The sequence below is a fragment of the Lissotriton vulgaris genome, chromosome 1_1 (assembly GCF_964263255.1).
Source record: "Lissotriton vulgaris chromosome 1_1, aLisVul1.2, whole genome shotgun sequence".
Lineage (NCBI taxonomy): Eukaryota > Metazoa > Chordata > Amphibia > Caudata > Salamandridae > Lissotriton > Lissotriton vulgaris.
In genome coordinates this window covers 533,052,398-533,073,228 of record NC_141685.1, presented here as the reverse complement: position 1 = coordinate 533,073,228, position 20,831 = coordinate 533,052,398, and the positions used below count along the sequence as shown (strand labels likewise).

Sequence of the window (20,831 nt, the reverse complement as noted above, 5' to 3'; positions counted from 1 at the left end):
TATTTTAAATCCCTGTACAAAGATCTGTTCACATGCTAATTTCTATTTGAGTGAATCTACCTCTGTGAGTTCAGCACAAGGGCATGAAGTCCCAGACTGCCCCCAACATCCTAGGGGCTGAAAGCCTAAGTCCACCAACAGCACTGGCTCTCCAAGCTCACCATGGCGGTGCTTAAACATGTGCCCTGCGTGTGCCGTTACACACATCAGAGTGAAATCAGAAACCAGCACAGGTCGTATTTGGAGATCCTGCGTCAACATTGAATGCACTAACATGGATTTTTATCATGTAATAGTAAGCTTTGGATGTGCACAAAATATGAATAGCACACAAATTCATGAAGTATATTTTGCCAGCATTCTGAACTCTCCTAATGATAGCTTTTTGTGTCTGCATTAGATTATTCCCAAAAGAAAATGACACCTCTCCTGGAGATGGCCTTCCTTGTGTTGTTGGCTCTTTGTCTCAGCATTGACTTACTTTCTAACATTAAGACATCAGGGGCCAGATGTACGACCACGCTCGCAAACGGAAAATTGAGCTGTTTGCGACCGCTAATAAGGGTTGTAGCATGTACAACCCTTTAGTTTGCGAGTCGATAACCTATTACCAAACCAGAAAATTGGTTTTGCAAGTTGCTATTAGGAAGCGGCATGCCAAGGTCGTCCCTTCCTTATAGCGAGTCATAGGGGGAAGTCCGATTGTTTTGCCACCGCAAATGTGGTCACAAAACAATCTCAATTACCACCAATTTCAGTGGTATGGCATTGGAAATATTTTTAAGAGCAGGCAGTGGTCCTAGGGATCATTGCCTGCCCTTATAAAATGAAAAAAAAAACATTATTTTTTTTCTTTTCAATGCATCCTGTTTTCCTTTCATGAAAACAGGCTGCATTTGAAAATAAAAAGTTGATTTTATAAAAAGTAAACACAGCCATGGCCCCAGCAGGCCACCATTGCTGTGATTGAAGTCCATTCCCAATGGATCAGAAATTACGACCTGCCTCATAAATATTGATGAGGCAGGTCTTTGGGTCCCCTTTAGGAATCACTAAATGTGTCTGGGACACATTAGTACATTCCGTTTTGCGAGTCGCAAATTGCAAGTCACAAAAAATCACAATTTGCGACTCGCAAAACAGAAAGGTTGTACATCTGGCCCCAGATATCTTTCATCCTTGCTTGCTCTTCCATTCTTCGGTTAAGTCTCCGCCTTTGCCTGTTGTCTCATTTTTTGCGATCACTTATAGGTTCCTGTCCTCCCTTTGATGCCTGTTTTCCTCCTCTCTAGTTCTTCTTCTCTAGTGACTGGTCACATCTTCTCCTTCCATACTTACTCCTCCCCCACTTCTTATCCTCTCTCCTCCTTGAAACTAACTACCATAATCTTTTCTTGCTCATTGTCCTTTTGATGTTGCCATTGTCTTTACTACTGGTGCGTTCCTTCCAGTTCACATAATTCCTTCTCATTTTCCTTATTCATTTTCCATTCCCCTCCATATTTGTTTACTGTCATTATTTGTTGTCTGTGCTCCTTTTTTATAAGTTCTTCTCATTTTTTGCCATTATCCTTATTCTTTAATTTCGTTTTATTCTTTGCCATCTCGTCTCTTCTTTTACCTCATCTGAAAATCTTTGCTTCCAGATGTATATTCTTTCCCTCTTATGTTTTCTGCCTATTCTTCCTTCTTGTAATTTTTCTTGCCCATTTTACTCTTCCTTGTGACCTCATCTCCCTTAATACTCTTGCTGCACATTCTCTGGAATGTTTTCCTGCAACAAAATGTACTTCTTGCCCATTCATGTCTAAACCCTGTAATTCCTTGCCTGTTTTCCTCATTTCTTTGCATTCTCCCAATTATTTTCTAATTTTCCTCTTTCTTTACCCACTCACCTCTTTTGTTATCCATTCTTCCCCTTTTTGTCCATTCTCATCCTTCTTCGCTCATTTTCTTCTGACGTTTTTGCCCACTTTCTTAATTCCTTGCCAATATCTCTCCTTCTTTGTTTTTTTGCCTGGTATTTTCATTCTTTCCATATTGCTCTTTCTTTGCCAACCTATTCTTTTGCCCATCTTCTCCCCGCTTTGTGCAGTTTTCTCCTTCTTTATCCATTCTTTTGCTTTCCTTACCATTTTCTAATTCCTGAATCATTCGTAGTCATCCTCCTCATCACGTACCATCCTCCTCAGTGGTGGCCATTTCTTCTTGTTCCATGCCCACAATTTCTGTTTTTGCTGTTCTAATTATTCCTGGTGCATGAAGCCATTTTCCAGCCCACGTGCTTCTTTTAGTGCCCATTCAATCCATTACTTGGCATTAGCTTGCTTTTTCACCTGTATTTCCTGTTCCATTTTAGTTATCTTAATCCTTTCTAATTTTCCTCAGCCCCAACCCATTCGCTACATTCCGTGTCCATTATCATCATTGCATGGACGTTCTCCTCATTCTGTGCAACCTGATGTACAAAGGATACTTGTACATTTTATAAGGCTGGCAAGAATCTAAAGAGAAGGTTTTTAGAGCCACAGAAAAAACCTTTTTGCTTTTTGGGCCCATCTCATTATCTTGCAACAAAGCTAATTGAGAAGCAATTGCTGAAATATAGCGCCCACTTGAGCCCTTTAATAGCAGCTTGGTAAGGCAGCTGCCTATAGTGGCGAAGCTCAACCTGGTGGGAAGACATATGGCCTGGTACTCCCCAAGTCCCTATTGTACCTTTTGGACCCACAGCTTTTGTATGGATGCGGTCTCCCTCCATCCTTCAAGGCAAGCATTAAGATCACACCATTTTTTGGATTAGGTGGTGTAACCCCCCGGCCGTATTTATTACAAAATTAAAAAACAGTTATAAGAACAAAGCAAATAAATTACTGACAAACACATTTAAAATGCCTTGCTTAGGGGATGGTGGGTGGGGAAAACAAATTATGGGCCGCATGTGGCCCGGGTGCCGTGCCTGTGGGAGAAAAGGAACAAGAGACTGTTTTGCTCCCTGCACCCCTTTTTAAGGGGGGGGGGCACTGGCTAGGCCAGTCTAAACCGGTCGGACCCCAAAGTTGGATGCCCGCATGAACCGGAAGCACTCAAGTGCTTCCGGTTCATGCCCTGCCGAACATCGCCTATTGGACGCTCAGGGGAGGTGGGAGTGCTCCCACCTCCTCCTTGCCCCCGGAGACCAGTGCAACCGCCATAATGGCGGTGCGCGCTAATTTAACGCTCGGACTTGCCCATATGGCCTAGTACTCCCTAAGTCCCCGTTGTACCTTTCGGACCCATAGCCCTTGTATGGATGAGGTCTCCCTCCCTCCTTCAAGGCAAGCATTAAGACCACACCATTTTTTGGATTAGGGAGTGTAACCCCTGCTGTATTTATTACAAAATTTAAAAACATTTGTTATTACCATTTAGTCCAATTTGCGCAGGAAGTCTGGATGCATTGTTAGACAGATGATGTAATGTGGCAAACCTTAAACTATAATACACACGACACTCCTACCGTAATTCTAACAATGCATATATTTACATTCTGCGTGTCCCCTTTAGAGCCTATGCCAAGGTCAATGACTGGCAGACTCCAGATCCCAGCAAACTACAAAATTACTCTGCCGGTGTTGGCTTGCGCAGGGAGTACAGCTTATCGGATGGATACTTTCCCCTGGCCCCCCCCCCTACGCCCTGTGCCTTAAACTCCATAAACGGCGGCTGCAAAAAGTTCTGCATATTTGCGCCCTAATGCGTATCCGCGTGGGGCCACAGGCCCACTGTAATGATTGACTCCCCCGGCCCGCAGCCCGACAGCCTACCTACCGGCTGTCACTGCCCCTGGAGTTACATGGTTCTGACCGCTAAGGACCAAAGACTATGCTTACCAATCATGCCCTTACTGCCACAGGACAGCATAGTTGCCCGAGTATCTGTCCTCCCCCTCAGCCCACAAGGAAGGTCATGCCCTGTAACTCGCGCCTTCCAACCATGCTAAAATGTCCTCCGTGAATGCCTGATTCCTTATGAATGATAGGTGAAACCCGTCTTGCAAAAATGAAATGATCACGCCGGATGTACCCATGTCCTATTGAATTCAGTTTTGGGGTCCCGAAGGGCTTATCAAACTTGTTGTTGATCCGCTTTATTGCGTGATGCAATGCTTGCATTGACTCCCCCCTATCCGTTGGAACCTTAGAATCACGTGAGAGCAGACGACCATAGCATCGCGGCACCTCTTCGTCATCCATCCCATCTCAGTGAGTGGCTCCTAAAACCCTTCGTCCCAGGCGAACCGGGTCGTTAACCCCTAGGTGCAGGATCCGGATTGTTGGTGGTCCCTTACTTTCTTTTAAAGCGCGGTTCACCAACTCCCTAAATTGCCCCACGCACAGTCTGCCCTGTCCATGAAACTTTATTCTTGTTCCCAACTTATGCACCCTGGCCTCATGAAACTGCAAGCAAACGTGAAAATAAAACATCTGTCAGTGTATTGCCCTACTGACAGGCTAAAACCTACACTAGTGCACATGATACTATGTAACAGTGTACTGACGCAAACTTCTCTCTGAGTCACAGGATAAAGAAACTTGCAATTCACTTGAAACAGAACCAATGGGCTAGAGCGTGTGCAGCCGCACATAGCGCTTATAACAGTTAGAGGACCACCTACCAATCCTCTTGACCTGCTCCTCCCTTAGGCCCGTTGCCACTGCCTCGGTGGCCGCCCAAATTCTAAAGGAGTCAGTCCCAAAGTTAGCCAAATCCAACCCAGCGTCTTGGATGGCCAAACCCATGACTCTTTTGAACTGAAAGATAGTGAGCAGTGACCCATCCCCACGTAGCAGAAGTGGCCCTGACTAGGCACACGTCCATTGTGCCATAAAGGCCTCTAGTCTGGCAAAGGGCAGCATGTATTACCACCGCTTGTCACACCAATTCTGGATCTTCCAGTCCCTACTTCTTTGTCCACATCTCGCTGTCATTGCGGTGTGGATCACCACACCGGTACCTAATTCATGGATCCACCATACATAAAGGAACATAAAACACAGATGATTAGTGCTCCTAGCCTTTGGATAAGAGATGCGGTTTTCATGCCAGGCCCATTGACTACATCACAGTACCCCCCTTTACTACCCACACCCTGAGCCCAGGGTGCATAGGTACGGTGTGACACAACCTTCTGGTCGAGTTTCTGGTATGTAAAACAGCAACAACAACAACAAAAAAGAAAATATATATAATATATATGTATACATATATATATTTGTTGCAGTTTTACATAGCACTAACTTGTATATATATATACACTTATATATATATATGGCAAAGAGACGTCTTCAGGTAGAGTAGCAAAAAGACGAGGCAAACCCACTGAATGGTGCAATTTTCTTTTATTGTATGCCCAACACCAAAACCGCCATTACGCGTTTGGAAGTGTCAATAAATTAACAGCATATTGAATAAATATAAAAACATATAAATAAATAAATATATATGTTTTAAAAAGTATATAAATACCCAAAATTATGCCGTTAAAACTCTGTAAAATTCTGATCACAACAACTCATATTGCTAAATATAGAGATGGCTAGGAACTATTAAAGCCAATATAAGACTAAATCTCCCTCAGACCATCCACATTATTTAAAATTCATATGGGTGATATTCGATGACACACCAGAATATAGCCCAAGTGGGCAAGTGCCATAAACCCAGGCTGCCATTCAACACCCACTAATTTATTTAGTAGGTCCCCTGTGTCAAGGACAAAAAAAGCAGTCTTTTAACATGGTCCTGAAGAAAACAATCCACGTATTTGCTTACATTTTCCATTATACTATTGCAAACCTAAATGATTGGGCAGCCAGGAGGTTTTATACTGTTCTTATGAATCTTGGGAATTGATGAACTACGGGCATCACCGGATGTTCTTTTTTGAGAAATTTAAACTCATCCATAGTTAATAGTATATATAGCCTGCATTTTATTTAGGATTTCCTCATTTATGTTTATGTGAATGTGGAAAATATGATTACTCCATTGCTCTAAGTACACCCAAATGCATATCTCGAGAGCAGTGCAAACAAACGTGATCACAGATGTTCACCAGTTTGTTGAAGTTCGAATACAGAATTTCAAATGATGGTTGTACTTCTGCCATAAGTGCGAATCTGTTCTATATGCACAAAGCTCACGTTACATGCATTGCTCCTAAAAATGGATGACTTCAAATTTAAATACTTCTTGGCAAACCAACAGGCTTGATTTGTGTAGCGCATGCAACTAGAGGTGTGCAAGAGCATATATTCACATATAGAGCCTGCACACCTGCACACAGACCAACACATCTATAGGCATCGGTTTAAACAGTCATACATATACTTATGTACATGGATCAACAAACTGTTAATGCACGAAGCAGCCGCACCTAACCCTATACAGCAGCAAAGGGCACAAGAGCATTTGCTTCAGAGGGACACTGGGTGCACAGGTGATGTGCATCGGGAATGCACTGGCTGTTGGGCACGAAGTGACCACTGGGTGTTGTGCATCAAGGAAGCAATGCGAGATATATACATCTGTGGGGCTGGCTGCTTGCGTATGGTCAGGGCCACTGGAATTCTGCTGTAAGGGAGGGACAAATTATGCAGCAGGGTTGAATAAATTATCTAGCAAGAAAATGCAAATTATGTGGCATAAAACGCCACATTTTATGATAGTATTACTACATAATTTTATTTTAGCACTTGATGAAATTGTCTGGGCATTGCTTACAACCCATTAGGACCAGTTTAACACCCAAATATAGGAATTAGCAACATAAAGCTGACCTTCGAATGTGTTCCTAGCAGGTCCTGTTCGCAATGTTCTAGGTCTGTGGAGTTTGTAAGAGCAGTCTTTGAGCTACTCATAATAAATAACTAACTTTTGCAAATTGATAGGGTGCAGATTTTATTTACGAATTCGGTTTATCAAGATGTATTTCAGTGGAAATGAAATGCAAAATGTTTCACAAGTCCATCTGCTTGGCTACCAGAAATCATATCAATCTGCCTACAAAAACTTTCAAAATTCTAAAAACATTTGTTGTCATGGTATTTTATCACTCCTCGGCTACCGGTTTAATCTAAATTCTATCATAGGAGACGGGTAACTGTAATACAACATGTAACTTGCCCGTTAAATATCATAAAAAGCAGCAAATATAAGTTTGGTAAAAGCCATCATTGTACATTCTGTATTCTGTGGTTTAGAAATTCATCCTTAAAATACACCTGCAAAAACACCCCACAAACGAATACAAACCTCTAGTATAAAATGCAGGACTTGAAGCAAAACATTTATTAATCGTCCTCTCTGCATTTTACCTAGTACATTGGAAGAATTTCAGAAAAATTAACTATTGATTGTGTCATTTAAAACAAAATGAAATAAATATTCAAACTACCTTTGTAATTGTACTAAGTGGATCAACCTCCTAAAACATTTTAGATATGTGTAGTAGGCATCGCGGAGAGGCTGCAGAATAAAGGTAAGTGCCAGTGAAGGACAGTTCAATAGCCCGCGCACATCTTTCTCTCACATACCTTTCCTCCATTAAAGTCCTATATGCTTCCTCACATGACTCATGCAGGACACTATTGCTGTTCCTACGTAAGCTGACAACAATTACAACACTTTACCGACCATTCACGGCCCAAGGGGGTAGCGTGCTCACTGCCCCGCTCATGCGCTTCACCACCCCCAATAATCGGGTAGAAAGAGCTGCATAAGTGTTTTTAAATAAAATATACAATAAAACACAACAAATGCCTGTAGAGATTCTAATACAATAAGCGTGTTGTATAGAAAGAGGAGGTTTAGGGCAGCAGAACAGGATATGACGTTTTATATGTGCCTCATTCCAGTTGGGATGGAATCAAGCTGGCATTCCGAAAAAATCACAAATTCCAGTATTATTTTACTTCCAGTGCCTTGCATCCCAACGAATGTCGCAACACGGATTGATTGTGAAAGTAATGATGCAGTCCTGTCCTGGGATGCTGCGGATGGCGCTCTAAGTTATCTCTCATCTGTTACCGATCTCAACGGCAACATGGTGGATCCATGCAACTCCACTGAGGCTAGCTGCAGTGTCAACCAGCTGAACTGTGGCACAACATTCAATGTCACTGTCATCGCCATGGGGGAAAGCTGCAACAGCGCACCAAGTGCCGTCGCCGAACTTATATCTGGTAGGTAATCAAGGGGTTCGGGTAATTCACAGGTTATAATAGTGATTACTGGCCAACATGATTGTTTGAGAATTATTAAATATAGGAAACATGACTTTTGTGTGCTAATGCTTTCTATGGACTGATAACTAAACACAGTGGATTAATTATTAACACATTAGCAAATTTTAGGGATAAATCATTCAAGGCATCTACTATTTTTCCTCAATTAATTGCCTAAAAAGTAATAGTGCTCCCAATTCTTTGTATGTTGTTTCCTCTAAGTTTTCTATCTCAATGTCATTCTCTCAGTTTCATTGCAATGTCTAAATGTGAAACTGCTGTGATCAATGTCCTGTCACCAAAAAGTTAAAAACTGGCCTTTGCAAATCAAAATGTGAACAAGCTCTAATATTCAATGAAATCAGTGGACAAAGAAGGATAAATGAAAATTGTCAATTTTGGGCTTCAAAATCGGAACCATTCCCTTTGAAAAAGGGCATTGCAAGGTATATTTAAATAATCTAATTTTGACGACTGTCACTTGAAGCTGAGGATTCCAAACCTTCTCTATAAACCTCTGAGAACACTTTTCTCTTCATTCTAATTGTCTTTTGGTGATTAAGATTTGAGAGGAGATGCACTTGCATGTGCCTTATTTGTGGTTCAGTAGACTTTGATGATTTCCGGCCCCAAACATCAATGCAGGAAACCCCACATATTCCTATGCTGTTTTCTAACTAATGGTAGCACATCTAAGTATGTTCCAGCTCTTAATATGGATCATTACAGAGTGATTAACAACCTGGACCAGGTAGTTTATCCCAGCCCAATAATAATGAGGAGCAGTTAACCTTCATCCTGGCCGCGAGCAATAAGTGCAATACCACCAAAGAGTAGGTCGCATCCTGGCCATGACGGACAGGTCCATTAGCACCAAGTAATGTAGCCTCTGTCTGGCCAGGAATGTTTCCTGTCAGCTGTGCTTCATCTTTGGCCTGACTTTCCTTACTATTACCCAAGTTAAAACATCTCCACCATGGATGAGAGAAAAGAGAACGGCCCAGGGATCCTGATTCTGGATATGAATACCTATTGTTATCGGAGGCACTTTTGCTCAAGACTCTGGACCTTCACAGCCTTAAATATACAGTTGAGTGAAGGGTTGTGAGCAGGTGTACCTCCTTTCCAAAAGAATATGATTTTCAAAGGATAATTCCTCGTTCAAATAACACACATTGATCCTGGTTGATTTGAGTGAAAGTAGTTCTTTTAATTTGCCACAATATTATGATCATTTCACTCGTTTTTGGTTTGTCATTGTGCAAATTTTAGGAAAAGGCAACAGCTGACACGTGTTTCGCCCTATGTGGCTATTAGAGCCAGGTCTTTCTCAAGGCTAGTTTTTACATTCTAACATCACGATGTCAACGGTGAAGCTGTACATTTTTGAGTTATTAGTGGAACATTATGATCAAGACGCCGATGCTGACGCAGATTTGATGATCGTGGTTCAACCATGAAACACGTGTCGGCTGTTCCCTTTTCCTAAAAGTTGCACTATGACAAACCAAAAACGAGTGAAATGATCATAATGTTGTGTGAAATAAAATAACTACTTTCACTCAATTCAACCAGGATTAATGGGTGTTATTTGATCGAGGAATTATCCATTTGTGACTACCCGGTCTTCTTCCGAGGCCCCAAATAGCACCTATCAGGAGGCTAGGACTCAGGCTGTCTCACCATCGCCAGCACCAACTACTCAGCCTTTTCTTTCTGACTCATGTCTCTGAAGAGGTCCCCAACACCAATAAGGGAACCTGCAATCCGTAAAGTCCTAAAACAGATCAGAAATGATGGCGTTCCGGGTCTCCAGCTCCAAGACTGTCAGCTGCTGTACCAAAGGACCAAACTGCATGCCAGCATACCTAAATCGCCTTGCGTGATATGCACTCTCAGCAACAAGAAAATTGTGTGTGTTCCATTGTGACTATTCAGATAGTTGCTGTCTGTTTGCATGTTCATACCTTGCTCATAGGTGAAGTGAATAAAGCAGAGGTTTTGTATAGTACTTGATTTTCGTTGTTCTTCTCGCTACATGATTGCCAGGAAAGCGTCCTTCTCTATGTGCTTTAGTGCCTAGCATGGTCCGTAAGCCATCTTGTTGCCCACCCAGATGGTAGGGGCCAAAGTTCACACTTACCCCACACTCATTCAACATTGAGATGGAGATATCTGCACAACTTTCCTAGTTTTCGGTTGGTACTCACCCCTATTTATAAAACTCTCCAAATCAAAACACCCAGCATCTTCCTGGTTTACTCATCCCCAATGAGCAGGAACTCTTGCTCCTCACCTGCTTTCCTGCCAGATCTCAGGTCACCAAAACACAACTGTGGAAGTACTTTCTACTGAGGCCAAACCTTCCGCTCAGATGACACCAGGAAACATTTCCTGAATACTGGATGCACCCATTCCTTACATAGCCCCTTAAACCCACCCAATTCACATAATTGTGCCATTTGAGTCAACTGGATTTATGCTGCTGAGATGAAAGAATAGTGCTAAATCAACCAGACCTCTTTCAAACAGGAATAACTTGAGGATATGTATTAGCGTATACTCATGTAGGTGTCACTGAAGAATCCTTGAGTTGAAATCAATAGTCGAAATGGATCAATGTGATATGATCTCTGATACTTAATTTGTGCCAGTGGTTGCAGGTGGTTGGTACCCAGACTCATTTTTAGGGATCAGGACTTATTTTACATCATCAGACTTTGGTCCAAAGCAGAGAGAAAGACAGGCAAAAAAGGAGAAAGAAAGAGGAAGTGAATTAAAGCAGAGACAAATGGAAGAAAAGAACCAGTAGGAGACAGAAGTGTAGGGTGGTGATAGAATAATTCGGAAAACTCGCATTTGGCAGCATTGGAAGGGGGCTCCTAAGAAAATGTATAGGCTCCTGCACCTATCTGTTTACCAAGTAACCAATGAGATTAGCCCCATATTGAAGAGAGAGGGAGGGAGAGAGAGAAAGAGGGAGTGTGTGTGTCTGTCCATGCGTGTGCTAGCACAAGCATGTGAGTTGAAATGTTTTAGTTTTTCTGTGGCTGACAAAGTTTTTCTAGCAATACATCATGACACAATCAGCCATGCATAGGCTCTGTCAATTAGCTTTCATCTTTAATTCTAATTCTTGTCTGACCCTCTATAGCATCATGCCCATTCCTAACTCAATGTTCTGGTCTAAATATAAAAAGATTAACCTGTTTGGTGAATTCTGGTAATGTGCTACTGCATTTTCTTAGAATGATTAATTACAACGACATATAGCGACAAAAGCAACATATGAAATGTTTGCGAACACCTTATGTTACTGGGACTCAGGAAATAATGTGCTATTAATTTCTGTATAAAATATGACCAGCTCACAGGTCTTCTAAAATACATGTTTGTCACCTTTTTGTGGCAGTCCACTATAAATAATGTCCTTTTTGATTGATCTCTAATTAATATTTGATATTCCTCTGTCTAAATTGCATTTGATTTCAATTAATTTATGCAATTACGGAATACTGATAGTTGGGAATTCTTACACCCCTTACAGGCTCTGCAAATGTAGCTTTTGTGAAGATATCTTCTAATGATCAAATGTTCATCACTGTGCTTTGTCATGAAATTACTAGGGACCAAGTCACAAAGGCATTTACGACTATGTGAAATAGAGCTATACGTATACTACTTCACGTACCCCAAATTGACCATCTACCTATTAGTAAAGTGAAAAGCGGGCACAGACCTTTTTCTATGAATTCATTGCATGTGATTATCCCCTGATAAAAGGCAGGAGAAATAGTTCTACAGAAGTACTACTTCATCTCCTCTGAATGCCTTTGTGCATTTGTCCTCCTGTGTTCCCCCATGGACATGAGTATATTTTAATGGCGGTTAATATTTCACCCGCTAGCTCCGTGCCTTCCGACAATTGCAGAGGTAAACCTTGATTGCGAAACCAACATATTGGCGTTGTCGTTGGACGTCCAACCTGGAAGTACGAGTTATGTGACAACAGCAACTGCACCTGATGGAGAGCTCTACTCATGCAATACAACAAGTGCGGTCTGCCAGATCAGCGACTTGCCGTGTGGACAGACCTACAACGCATCCGTCTCGGCATCCAACGAACAGTGCAGCGGCCCTCTTGCGCCCTTTGACTTTCGTACAGGTAAGGTTTACTTTTGGACCTATAGAATGGAATAAACATTACCATTAAACTCGACCCAGTACCAAGAAACCTTTAAAACTTTATTGTGTTTACCAACATCACTCTTTTTATTATGAGAGGAATTAAACCACTGTCACCAAATCCTTTTCTCACCCGTCCCCATGCAGCAGACATTTTCGGACACACCTACTCTATTCCCCCTCCCAAAAACAGTTATGACCAATGTTCTTGAGATTATGGGTTCCTTATTTACAGTTAGAAATGTTCACATAATACCCTTCTTGCTGACTTATCCTCTCCAATCATAGCCTGTCAATAAACATGCATTGCCCTTGAGTGGAGGGCAGATAGTTGAAATGAGATTGTATATCATGGTTGGCCAGTATGTCTTTGAATTGGTCCTTACAGGAACTGACACTTTGATCTCTCAGGAGTAGGAGAGCACTTCGATGGAATGCCACATTAGGAAACTGAACAAGCTGACAAGCCAATGGGTTCTGATTTTGTTGACTGGCTGCTCATAAAAACACATAACATAGCATACAGGCATAAATGATTACAATAAAACAAAACAAGAAAGTAAGGTGCATCGAGGCACTGTTGCAAATACACACAAGCCACATACACACATGAGCCACATACACACAATCAGCTATATCCACAGATAAAACTCAGGGACCTACATAGAGACACCCTTCACTAACATGACTGGGTACATAGACACCCATACAGTATTACATAGTCCGTTGCCACATGTGACACTTTCAGCATAGAAGCTGTTTTTACCAATAGCAGTAAAAGCAAAACAGAAGGTATGATAAAAAGCCACAACTGCTTGAAGGTGTCAAGCATGGCCTGGGCGCAACCGAAATACATGATCACAATAACCAAATGACATCTTTTGGCAGTGGCGAGATTGTATACCCTCAAGCAAAATAGGAGACTCCCCTTCCTGAAACGATGACTGTAAAACGCCACTGTGAACTATAGACTGCATTATTTCATATGGTTTATATCATTATATTTTTATGTGGAGAACGTGGCCACAATCAGCCACTATGAGCTAATGTGTGTTCGTTGTTAAACAAATGTAGAAAAGCACAACGTGGACCACTTGATAGGTATGTCTATGACGAAAAGTACTTTATGGACATAAGAGTGGGACATAAAACAAGTGAGTTTAATGAAGAAGTTCAGGCCAATTATTTTCTTTAGTTGCTTTCATTGGAATAGAAAATAGTTCTGCATTTTGCAAAAAGTAGGTAAAGAAAACTGTTTGCTACATGCTCTGTTTTAAATTCATTGAATTGGGATACTTATTGCTTTTCGGTAACCCACGTTTGTATTTTCCTGTAAAGAACGAATCTCATGTAATACATGTTTGCAGAGGGGCATGAGGGAAACTCGTCACAGGTAAGCATCTGTTGCAGTCATAGGAGAATGACCACAAGCTGTCAAGCTGATATGTCAAATGCCTGCCTCAAATAAGTTCTGTGAAGTTAGACCTTTCTAACATCGCCCCTCAAGATAGGATTCCATATTATCACTGTGCACCAGCTGAACTGAAGCATGATGCCTTCTTACCTCAAGTGCTCAGCCAATCGTAAATCTGGGAATGCCACTCTATCCCCTAATTACTACATTATCAAATAGCTGGTGTAAATAAATGCCGCAAGTGGCACGAAGACAAGCGTAAAAAAGCACTTCCTACGATAAGAAGACACCATGGGACCACTGTTGGACGGAGCATTTTTGTTGTCTGATATGCTTATTAATGCAATTCAGTGGTGGGAGGGGGTTGGCGGTCTAGATTGGTATAGATGTGGTGTCCAGCTCCTGTCCCTGCCCACCTGAGCCTCACTATGAGGTAACGATTCATAGTGTCCCCCCTATGCTGCCTCATTTGCTTAAGACATATTCACTTGTACTGTAGGCGCAATGAATCATCGTCTAGCACAACTCGGACCCCTCCCTCTCTGGGAGGACAGATGTATGGCATGTTGTGTGTGCTGGTCTGGCCACTTTGTTCTGAATCACTAATTTAGGAGGAGGTTGTCTCCCAACACTCACACCACCGCTGCCCACCGTCCCAGAACACAAATCCCTCTAGTCATTTGGGCTTAGGGCCTCATTTATGAGGCCCCTTGCCCGCCAGAACGTCCCTTTTCGTGACGTTCAGGTGGCGCAGAAGCCTGCTCCATATTTACGAGGCAGCATTAAGCCACTTTTTTTGGCTTCACGCTGTCTCGTAAATATGGTTCCCTTTAACACGTTTTTTGGCACTGCCCCAGATTTACGAGAAATCGTAAATATGAGGCGGCACCAAAAACCTACCCCTCCCCAGGAGAGGCGTAAGGGAGGCACAATGAGGAGAAACATCTGTATTTCTTCTGTTTTTCCTCTTTCACTGTGGGCTGCATTCTACAGCACACATAGAAAGAGGTAAAAACCTCTTCTGATTACTTTTGTGCAGGAAGGTTTCCCTTCCTGCACAAAAATAATCATCCCTGCTACGCAAGCAGCCTTGCACTTTGTTGCAAAGGTGCCTGTGTTGGCGTGTGGCAGCCCATTGTGCGTTGGCGCAGAGGAAAAGGACAGGAATGTGCTGTCTCTGATAGGTATGGAGCGTTTCTGCCCTTATCTCTTATCAGCGCAGCAGAAGGCCTGCAGCACTACCCTACAGTGAAACCTCATAAATGAGGTCCTTAGAGTTTTCAGATAGAGTGACCCAACAAGGGTTTCATTCAGGGCACCTTCTAAGGTACTGAAGTTCTAGATAGCCACCTCTGGAGACATCTGTGAGCTTCAGATGTAGCCCTGATACTAAGACATGGCTGTGGTAAAATGTCATCTTGGAAATGTGGCAACAATCTTTTCACAGGTCTTCATCTCAGTCTTCCACCGAATCTCATCTTGTGGTGAATAGTAGACGTGAGCGGTGCTTATTCTCAGACCTCATGAACAGCGTAAAGGATGCTATGAAGTAGCGCTTGGCAGGAAGGATGTACTCTGTGGTGTTTTACAGCTTTTTATGCTACATACTCGTTTGCTGGGGCTGATTGTAGAGCATCACAGGAATGTGCGATTTGAGCACTTTACAATGTTGGAGTCCTGTAGGTGGAACTGGAAATGCAGAAAAATCACTCAACATTTCTGAACTCCCCCTAACAGAAGTTATGAGCAGCAAACAGGATGGACAACATTGTTAAAATGTGGTTACTAACACTCTAAATGCTATTTTCTACACAGCTCCCTGCAGTCCACTTTCTCTAGAAACTACGGTGAACTGTGAAGATAATATCGCGACACTGTCCTGGGCAGCTGCGCCGGGGGTTGAGAGTTACACCGCAAACGTGACCGCTCCTGATGGGGTGCAGCACTCATGCACCACAACAAACAACAGCTGCAGCATCAACGGGCTGTCCTGCAGCCAGAACTACACGGCCATTGTCAAAGCAGCTACCTCCGCCTGCAGCAGCCCTGCAAGCAGCGAGGTGGCATTCCAAACTGGTAAGGCTAGGAGGTATCCCATAAACAGAGTTGCAGTGGGTCCAAGTGCAGAGGCTCATATGAGGGTGGATCCCAATGTACATGATCTGCAGAGGTAGACAGGCCCAGGAGCAAGGCTGGAGGTTCATATGTGAGTGGCTGGGACCCAGCGTTGTTGGTCTTTGTAGGGTACTGTCTACTAGGAACCATCAGGACTCTCCCTTGGGCTTCTTTACATCTGACGGGTGATTTGCTATTGTTCACTGTATGAGAGATATAGCTAAACGGTGTATCTACCTGTTGGTCACCTGGTTCATTGTTTAGCTACTTGTTGGTCACCTCGTCCATTGTTTGGCTACCTGTTGGGCACCTTCTCCATTGTTTGGCTACCTGTTGGGCACCTTGTCTATTGTTTGGCTACCTGTTGGGCACCTCGTCCATTGTTTTGATACCTGTTGTGCACCTTGCTCATTGTTTGGCTACAGGTTAGACACCTCGTTAATTGTTTGGCTACCTGTTGGGCACCTGGTCTATTGTTTGGCTACCTGTTGGGCTCCTTCTCCATTGTTTGGCTACCTGTTGGGCACTTTCTCCATAGTTTGGCTACCTGTTGGGCACCTTGTCTATTGTTTGGCTACCTGTTGGGCACCTTCTCCATTGTTTGGCTACCTGTTGGGCACCTTGTCTATTTTTTGGCTACCTGTTGGGCATCTTCTCCATTGCTTGGCTGCCTGTTTGGCACCTTGTCTATTGTTTGGCTACCTGTTGGGCACCTTCTCCATTGTTTGGCTACCTGTTGGGCACCTTGTCCATTGTTTGGCTACTTGTTGGACACCTTGTCTATTGTTTGGCTACCTGTTGGGCACCTTCTCCATTGTTTGGCTACCTGTTGTGCACCTTGTCTATTGTTTGGCTACCTGTTGGGCACCTTGTCCATTGTTTGGCTACCTGTTGGGCACGTTGTTCATTGTTTGGCTACAGGTTAGATACCTTGTTTATTGTTTGGCTACCTGTTGGGCACTTTCTCCATTGTTTGGCTACCTGTTGGGCACTTTGTTTGTCTATTGTTTGGCTACCTGCTGGGCACCTTCTCCATTGTTTGGCTACCTGTTGTCTACCTTGTTCATTGTTTGTCTACCTGTTGGTCACCGCATTCATTTTTTGGCTACCTGTTAGGCACCTTGTACATGTTTTTGGTTACTTGTTGGGCATGTGTTCAGTGCAAGAGAGATCTTTCTCCATTGTTTGGCTACCTGTTGGGCACCTCGTCCATTGTTTGGCTACCTGTTGGGCACCTTCTCCATTGTTTGGCTACCTATTGGGCACCTCGTCCATTGTTTGGCTACCTGTTGGGCATCTTGTCCATTGTTTGGCTACCTGTTGGGCACCTTCTCCATTGTTGGCTACCTATTGGGCACCTCGTCCATTGTTTGGCTACCTGTTGGGCACCTTCTCCATTGTTTGGCTACCTGTTTGGCATTTTGTTCATTGTTTGGCTACCTATTGTCTACCTCGTTCATTGTTTGGCTACCTGTTGGTCACCTCATTCATTGTTTGCCTACCTGTTAGGCACCTTGTACATGTTTTTGGTTACTTGTTGGGCATGTGTTCAGTGCAAGAGAGATCTTTCTCAAATGTTTGGCTATCTACAAAGTGGGCTGACATTTCTTTGGTTTTGCTGCACTATATAAAAATGTAAATAAATAAAAATGCTACTGTAGTCACATGCAAAATCCTGGGGCAATGCACAACATTGCTTCAGGAGCACTATAATTGTATTTTTATATAAATAAAAAAAACTTGCGATCTATAGATTCAGTTCCAATTAATGGCTTTTCTGTCCTATTTGTGTGTTCATTGGAGGAGTAAAGACGTCATATGTGCTTCTTTGTTTAGTTCCCTGTGTGCCCACAAGTGTGGAAGCTCAGTTCGACTGGGCCTCCAACTCTGCCACACTGTCTTGGGCTGCTGTTCCTGATACCGTGTCCTACACGTCATCAGTGTCCGGTCCTGCCGGCGAGTTCCGTTCCTGCAACACTTCGGGCACAGCCTGTGACGTCAGTGACCTGGAATGCGGCCAGACGTATGAGGTGACTGTAACAGCCCACAGCAGAGATTGCATCAGCACTGCAAATGGCGCCGCTGAGTTTCATACTGGTAAGGGTCGGTATGGCCGCTTAAGCAGCACTGCACCGATTACAGTTGTGCTATTTCAGTTTTGTCTTTAGCCACTTTAGCGCTCTAGAAAATAGACCCACCAACAAGATTCCAGGTACATATTTCTATTTGAGTATTTTACATTATTCATATACTAATCGTGCATCACTCACTTGAATAGGTGCCATGAATCTAGTAAGGGGCCTGTAGGCCAAGTTAAGGCTTTTATGTGCATTTGCATATTTTTAGATTTGTTTTTTTCTGAATGAGTGAGAGTTGAGTTCCTTTTCAAATTGAAGGAGGCTTGGAGACATCTTATATTGAATGAGATATCCTTCTGCCTTCCAAGGCATGCATACAGGCTTGCTTCTAAGTCTTTCTTACTCTCCTGTATTTCCTCTCTGGCTTAGGGAAGACCTCAGGTTTTCTGGTATCCGTCAGCAACAATGAGTTACATATCTGCCAACCTGAAGAACAATCCACTGTGTGAGGAAAGGGTGGGGCCTTGAAGGGGATGGGGCCTCATGCCGAGAAGTACCTAGGAGTACCTTTTGAAACCCATCCTGTCCCTGAGCCCCCTTCTCTCAAAATAAAAAGGTTTGCTGAGGCTGGTGCCGATGTCCTGGGGTGTTTTCACAATCCTTAATGGACGTTGGCAGTTCAAATCCTCGGCAAACAAGCTGGAAAGCCACTATGTACAGTGGGTTTAAGCTTGCTTTTCCTACCAGTGTGTGATATTGGCTCCTCACCGGGAGACTGTGTGATGGGAGCCGTCACACAGTGGCACCTAGTGAGTTGGAAGGTATGGAGTTGCTCAGTGGGAGAGTGGTGTTCTACAACCTTGTGTCTGATGCAGCATTTTGTAAATGTGATTTGCACTTGGTTGGAGAGCCAGTGGAGACTGGTCATAGTTCTGCAATGCTCACCTTCATGGAGGATAGCTTTGACGGCAGAGCTCCATGACTGATTGGACTGTGGACATGGCATTTGTCCATGATTGCTGAAACCACTTACTGGATAGTGTGCACGCAGTGCTCAATTTGAGCAGGTGGTGTCCAAGTCTCGGCAGCGGCATTTAATTGCCGGGACCTGCACTTATGACAGCTGTCACATGGTGGCGCTGTTTCTGTAGTTTAAAGATGAGCAAAAATATAGTTATTTGTTAATTCATATACTTTTAAAAAAAACAAATACCTGCCACCCAAGCCATTCTTAAAGATTTGTCCGCCTCAAGAAGTGTGATTTGTCACACTTGTAGCAGTGTGATGGTTAGTAGTTCTGTAAGTACAGTGGCAATGTGTGGTGCAAACTGTGGTGGCCTCCTGAAGAGGGCACTGGCACTTATTGTTTTACAAATTAAGCATTGGTGCAACAAAATACCAAGACTCATTGCCAACTGTTCTAGCAGTAGTCACAATCAACCTCTGACTTTGCATGTTGAATGTGACCATCTTGATCTCATTTCAGTTCAGCAAAATGTCAGACTAACCTATAAGCTGTGAAAACCAAGGGTCAATATTCCTAATTAACTATATGGTCAACAAAGTGGGGCTTCAAGCATAAAGAAACTGGAAAGCAAGAATCTAGAAAGTAAATCAATGTATGTCTTGTGGCATTTGAAATTGTATTTATTTTGAGATCAATGGAAGGAGACTAACCTGTTTTTGGTGCTGCCAGGGGTATGTTGGTTGTTCTCGGTTTCAAAGCTCGACGGGCCGGCCAAATAAACACCCACAGCAAATCATTTACACATCACTAGGTCACTCTTCTTGACGGGAAAAAGAGCAAATAATTCTATGAATTAAAATAATGTATTTCAGTGGTGTTCATGATCTCCATACAGGCTTCCTGTTGGTTTCTTTTAAAAGTTTTTTTTATATGGCACTGCACCTTACTTTAATTGTTTTCAGCACCATTCAGAAATGAACAGTGGCATACTAACCACAAGTAATTGATTTACACAAAAAGAGCAGCCAACATTTGTAATGCCGATAGGTCTGACTTTAATGACCTAATGTGTGCAAATTACATTTGTCCATGCTTAACCACATTAAAATCAGATGTATTGACTTTTCCAATTTTGTTTTGTTTAAAAGAAGCTGGATAGTGCTTGTGTATGTCTGTGAAAATGTTTGTGTGATTCTGGGCTAAAACATTCAAAAAGACCAAAGAACGAAAATATTGCTTTCTCTATACAAGGGAGAAGAGGGAGAGGTGTGGCACAGCAGCCAGAGAGCTGACTCCGGAGCACGGGCTCACGGTTCGATCCATGGTGTCGGCAGTAGCTCTGCTCAGTACCATGTGACTCTGGGAAATAGCCCACTTAATCTCCCCGATGCCCCCCAGCGCATTGAGACCCCTAGGGACGATTAGTTTATGCTTAACAAATTCCGAATTTGCAATGCTTGTATGAGATAAATAATGTAATGTGAGATGATTCAGTGTGCCGTGGCTAAGTAAAATAGTCCCTCCTACACTGTGGAATGAAGCAGAATGATAAATCAAACAACCAATAAGGTTTCACCAATGAGGTGAAAGAGTTATACCCCTCTGAGTGAAGCCAGAACCCACTCCCTGCATATTTTAAAGAATTGATAACAATAGGTTTGAGACAGCTGCACTGACAAGCAAGACCTAAAATGCAGATCAGAGCAGTCCAAACATATAAAGAATAATTTGGTACTCATTACCAGCTTCTAAGTGTTGAATCAACAGAGGATTCATTTAGAAGTAATTATAGTACAATGAATCCA

At 42.8% G+C, this 20,831-nt stretch overlaps 1 protein-coding gene across 1 annotated transcript in view; it reads left to right on the top strand.

Moving 5' to 3' along the window:
- LOC147747432 (uncharacterized) overlaps positions 1–20,831 on the top strand; it is a 342,871-nt gene that overhangs the window by 157,416 nt on the left and 164,624 nt on the right. The window contains exons 28-31 of the mRNA XM_086953898.1: positions 7,962–8,225; positions 12,175–12,432; positions 15,682–15,942; positions 17,818–18,078. Coding sequence (XP_086810024.1) covers positions 7,962–8,225; positions 12,175–12,432; positions 15,682–15,942; positions 17,818–18,078 — 1,044 coding nt within the window. The remainder of the gene's footprint in view (positions 1–7,961; positions 8,226–12,174; positions 12,433–15,681; positions 15,943–17,817; positions 18,079–20,831) is intronic.